Here is a 5,800-nt window from a genome sequence, read left to right as displayed (position 1 = left end):
TATATCCAAACGTGGCCTTATAGCTCATATGCAGAAGAAGGTACAATTTACTAATTAATGAAATTTATATGCAAAAATTAACAGAAGAAAATCATAACTAGATTATTTTGTACCATGTTTATGTAAAACAAACGGGATAATTGGAATATGTATATATGATGTATAATCTAGAATAATTATATTAATTTCTATTATTACATAAATTTAGGCCTAGAAAAGCAGAGCAAAAATAAAACACTCTAAACAAACTCAGCTATAAATAAATAAAGAGAAGATATATTGAAGAACAATTATTACAACAAAAATTCAAACAATGTCTAAATTTTCACCTTACGTTTGCAATTCATGTCCTGAACTTGCTTACTTGAAAAATCAACATTCACAGTGCAATTCATCTTAATCTCAGCATGTTTCTTAATTACCAAAACCTTAACACGCCCTGAAATCTCTGTGTAGGTGTTTAAGGTCATGTGTCCAGACATAACATCCGAAAACAATTCCGGCCTAGTAGCGAGCCGGTCGGCCAACACATCCGCCGTGACATTCATCCTAAATGTCCGTCTGGCCTTAGCAATCCCCGGCGGATTCTTCACCTCGGCCACGGCCACCCCACGGTAGCTGATGGCCGTGGTTGCATTACGAAATTTGAAGGATGCTGAATTAGGATTCTTAATAGACATGTCTATTAAAAGAGACATATTAACCTTTACACTAGGAGTCATTGGATTTACATTTACACTAAAGTCTAGGTTTGTGAGTGTGATATTATTAGTTGTAACTATGGGATCTTTGGCCTTAAAAACTGTGAATGATAAAATCACACTTACTATTACAAATATTAAGAAAGAAATTGCACTTACACATCCACATAATTTGATTCTCCTAAGATGTTTGGTTTTGATGAGAGCTTCTTCATCATCACTACTACTTTGTTGGTCTCTTGATGGGGCTAAGGGTCTAACTTGATCAATTTCTGCCATGGTTGATTTGATGAGGTTTTGACGAGGTTTTGATAAAGGGAAGAAGTGAATGGAGAAATTGATGAAGATGTGGTTGGATTTTGAATTATTTTTGTTTGTTACTTAGTTTGAATATTTATAGTAGTTGTGTTTATTTTCCCTTTCTTTTTGGTCACACAAGCATGTGACTCATGTTAATTAATTTGATTTGAAATTTGCTTTATACTCTTTGACCTTTTTAAGAAGAATGAAAAAGAAAGAAGGAATGTGGATGCATTAAGAAAAGCAATGCGGTATCTTAAATATTTCATTATCTAAAAATAAGTGTAATTAAAAAGAGAACATTTATTTTTCACAGATTGTGGCACTTTTAAAAATAAATTGCATAAAATTGCTTAATCAACTTTTACTGAAACGTTTTTTTATTTTTTTATTTTTACCAAAGATAGAAGACTCGAAAAAATTTAATTTAAATATTTATTTTAGCATATAAATATGAATTTAATTTTTGATGCACTGTCAGTGTAAAACCGCTTTACACGTACGTTCAATTATATAATACCATATTAGTAAAAATAATTATTTTTTACATTGATTGCATAAATGACTATTCAAAAAAACAGTTGTAATTATACAACTGTGTAAAACGTTTCATATTGTCAGTGCATCAAAATTAAACCCTATAAATATATGAATAATTTATCGTACTATACAAAAAATATTACATTCTTTTCTTTCTTCATAATACATCTGCGACAGCTCATATCTAGTCAAGTGTAAAATTGCAACTATATATTTGAAGTTAGTAAGGGATCGGATAATAAAATAAAGACTTTCTAATTAAATTAAAAAGAAAATTAATTAAAAACATGTAAACAACATTGCCTGTTTTTATTTATGTTTACGCTATTTGGACACGGTCTTATTATTACATAATGTTGTTTTGTCATTTGTGCCAATACTTTAATACACTTTGTTTTGTGCCTTGAATAAATAGCACTAGTACTAGCTAGTATTATTATTACACGTGGGCATTTGCATATGGAAACAAATTGTTTCTGTTATCTACATGTAAATTATAAGATTATTCAATAGAATTTCATATGAAGTATAATATCACTACCAACAAGGTTTAGAGTGAATTATAAGTAGCTTAGTTTGGTACCTATTTTGTAAGTGTAGCAGAAGGTACAAATAAATATACAAAGCAAGAGTAACAACATCATACATCTATAATTTTAAACACGAGAAAAGAAAAGAATAATTTTCCTTTGGATTTAATAGAACTTTTGCAAATCCTTTTTATTTTAAATTTTATTGGCCGAAACGATAAAATTATCTCACCTTATAGAATTTAAATTTCTATAGTATTGTTGAAAAAAAAAGGCTGTATTATACATCTTGTTCAATTATCTAAATAAATAAAGAAAAGGCTATTTATTTTCTAGTGTAACGCTAATTTTTTTCTCTCATGTCATCTTTTAATTCGACAAGTGAATAACTAAATTTTTTTAATTAATTTTTTTTTTTGCTCGATATTTACAACAAATAGATATATAGATTGTGCTACAAGCCTAAGACAGGGACATGAAATAAGATAGCGGTGATGTACTAATTAATTTCTGTAGAACCTTGGCTTATATATTTTCCATTGTATGTCTGAACAAATTAATGGATCACATACACTTCTAGAAGGTGGCCATTACCGCGTTGATAAATTTGCATTCCTAATTAACTATTAGAAAAATTTTTGTGTTTTGTAACTATCAATTAGTCATCAATAGTATTTTTAATGGTGTGAGATTAAATTCAATGGTGAGAAATTACTCACTTTTCTTTTGATAGTTAAATGTTGGTCACAAAATACAAAAATTACTGATGTCTTAGACTTTCTCATAATAAGAGTCAACTCATGCCAAAAGGCACACTTTTAAGATGGAAATTAAAGGCAATGGAACCTTGATGATTTTTTATTTCAAGAAAAATAAGAACTACAATAAGAAAGGCTAAAACGAAGAAAACAATGAAAGATGAATGTGATGGGATTATATTATAATAAATATGGTGTATGCGGCACACAAAAGAAGTTGCATGAACACATTGTACATGACTAAGAAAATAATCATGAACAGAAAAAATTGGAAAATTTGTTCAACCTCTAGTCATGATGGGTCAGAGATATATTCTACTTCAAAATCAAAACTCCATTAGTCCAAATTATGATTAATTTAAAGTGTCCACTGTCAAAATTAAGATTGAAATGACGAGTTTACCAGAACTATTGTCATTTTTAAATTTGACACAGATTCTCTCTCTTTTTTTTATATTATAAATTCCATAACCGAGTACAAATTGATTGTCACATTCAAACGAATAAACTGATCACTGGGAAAGAAAAAAAATTAAAAAAAAAAAACTTTTTTTTTGGTGGAGATGCGGGGTATCGATCCCCGTACCTCTCGCATGCTAAGCGAGCGCTCTACCATCTGAGCTACATCCCCTTTCTGTTATTAAGTCTTACTTTAGTTTTATCATTCTTACTTTTGCTTATTTGTTTCTGTCGTGTAAATTATTTTATAATTCAATTGAAACTTTTAGTTCAACGCATACTCTTCTCTTAGTAACTTGTACACCAACACAACCATGAAAATCACAAGAATCTTCCATCCAATAGATCAACCTGCTTGAAGCTACGAAGAGAATACTATTACAAGACGCCTCTTGTATAATATAATTATTCAAAAGCATATACTATATATGCGTACAATCATAGATACACACATGTATGGAACAAACTAGCACTACTACTTACAAGCATATGCACGCACTATGCATGCACAATTGCACATGTACATGTGTCCCAACACTAATTTAAATTAAAAAAAAACATTAAACTTTCCTATAATACTACAGAGACAAAAATAAAAAATAAAAAATAAAACTTAACTTATTTAATATTTATTAATTGTTATAATAAATTATTATTATTTTTGATTAATTTTCTTTGCTGAACATGCTAGTGAGGGATGGAAGCTTGACCTCTCCATTGTGAGAGAGAGGAATAGTGAAGTTTCCAATGACTGGAAGATCAATAACAAGACCAATGTCCAATTGGTAATCTATGTCCCAATCAGCACCAACGTCCTTGGCTAAGCTCATCAATACATTGTAAGGTACCTTCACTGGCACATCCACCATTGTTGTGTCTTTACCCTTCAGTGATCCTGGGTCTGGTATTCTCCCTGTTGCTATCTCCCTTTAATTTCAACCATATCGAATTAAATTCAATTTTCAGGGAAAAAAAAAAGCAACATCAACTGAATTTGATATAAAAAATATTATGTGCATGAATTAAATTAACTATCAAATCAAACACTATAAATTTTTGTATATATATTATTTAACTCATTTAAATCAATATCATTGATATATATTGTTAGGGATGTTATCGGTTCAGTTTGGTTCGATTTTAGACTAAAAACCAACCGAACCAATCGGTTCGGTTTTCATAGAGTACCAATTAATCGATTTGTTGTCTGTGCAACGACCGAATCAAACCGAACCAAAAATGATTTGATTCGGTTGATTCTTTGGTTTTTAAATCATAACTAATAGAAAATTAATCTCAATAAAATAATATTCAAAACAATCAATAAACTGAAATAACATTACATTCAAATTCAATACAATTTCAATTCATTCTAACAACTGAACATAAAACAATTGTTAAGTCTAAAATTTTCATTTCAAATCATTACTAAGCCACTTCTTCAGTTCGGATCGGTTTTTACCGAATCCAACCGAAAACCGAACCAAACCGATCAGTTTAATTCGAAAAAAATTAAAAATAAAAAAATTGATTTTTTCTATTGTTGTAAATTTCGGCTCGATTTTGCGATTCAGTTCGGTTAGGTAATTTACACTCCTATTATTGTATTTTAAAATATAATAATTAATTTTTTATTTTTGATATAAATATATTTTATCACAATTGATTCAATATATGAATAACTCTTTAGAGAATAAGTTCTTTTAAAATAAAATAAAAAAAACTTATTCTCTCTTTAGAGTAAAAAATTTGCAATTAAAATTAAAAAAAAAATTGTTGTTCTCAATTAACATGTAATTAAAATCCATACTTAACAAACCTATTACATTCATATAGCATATACATAGATTCATATTCATTTGACAACTATTGGTAGAGATAATTCATCTGTTAGTTAAGAATGAAGCTAAGAAGAAAAAAAAAAACATGAGATGAAGAATAATGAAAAATACCTTGAAGCACTTTTGAAAGAGTATTTGATCTCACAAATAGGGATAGAAGCAGAGTAAGGATTCTGAACAGAGACTTTGGCCAAATACTCAATGTGATCCTTGCTCACGCGCTTGAAGTCCACGTCAGTTACATGCGCCTCAGGCTTCGCCACATCACTCATCTTCTCCGCTGCAAAGTTCTTCGCTTTATCCAATAACTGAGCCATTTTCAATAATAACAACAAACTATGAATTGAAACAAACAAGAACTAATTAACTCTCATTCATCTTCAATATGGGTTCTTGTTTTTAATAGGAGTGGATGAGGCTTACTGATCTTGATCCTATAACTATGCGATGTTGCTGATACTGACACGTGTGGGTTTTCGTTATGCTATGCCGACACGTGATGGACACGTGTTGAAAGCGGGAAGGGTCCTTGTCATGCACGGTATGAGACATTTACATGAATATCTCTGATTGCATGCAAGTGTGTGGGTGAAAATAAATGAGGTGTTAAAGTTAAACTCACCATGCATTATTCTTTGCTTCATCAGCATAAAAATAATGATGATCAGTGA

General features: G+C 29.9%; 2 protein-coding genes and 1 non-coding gene across 3 annotated transcripts; all 3 read right to left on the bottom strand.

The window, feature by feature from the left end:
• LOC107628113 lies at positions 114-1,084 on the bottom strand. The gene has a single exon (XM_016330921.2). The coding sequence runs from the start codon at positions 978-980 to the stop codon at positions 318-320; it is 663 nt and encodes a 220-aa protein (XP_016186407.1). The 5' UTR covers positions 981-1,084; the 3' UTR covers positions 114-317.
• On the bottom strand, positions 3,388-3,460 carry TRNAA-AGC. The gene has a single exon. It is a non-coding gene; the product is annotated as a tRNA-Ala (tRNA).
• LOC107622459 (desiccation protectant protein Lea14 homolog) lies at positions 3,621-5,488 on the bottom strand. The gene is made up of 2 exons (XM_016324358.2): positions 5,241-5,488; positions 3,621-4,215 (listed from the first exon to the last, which is right to left on the bottom strand). Exons 1-2 carry the CDS (start codon positions 5,444-5,446, stop codon positions 3,954-3,956), a joined length of 468 nt encoding a protein of 155 aa, XP_016179844.1. The 5' UTR covers positions 5,447-5,488; the 3' UTR covers positions 3,621-3,953.

This window comes from Arachis ipaensis, chromosome B02, assembly GCF_000816755.2.
Source record: "Arachis ipaensis cultivar K30076 chromosome B02, Araip1.1, whole genome shotgun sequence".
NCBI lineage: Eukaryota > Viridiplantae > Streptophyta > Magnoliopsida > Fabales > Fabaceae > Arachis > Arachis ipaensis.
Note: the sequence above shows the minus strand (reverse complement) of the source record. Positions and strands in the feature narration are given on the sequence as shown.

Bases quoted from the DNA above. Each gene is read 5' to 3' on its own strand.
- LOC107628113 (XM_016330921.2), bottom strand. From the start codon at position 980: ATGGCAGAAATTGATCAAGTTAGACCCTTAGCCCCATCAAGAGACCAA.
- LOC107622459 (XM_016324358.2), bottom strand. From the start codon at position 5,446: ATGGCTCAGTTATTGGATAAAGCGAAGAACTTTGCAGCGGAGAAGATG. The intron at 4,216-5,240 runs GTATTTTTCATT...TTGAAATTAAAG, and splicing joins TCTTTCAAAAGTGCTTCAAG to GGAGATAGCAACAGGGAGAA.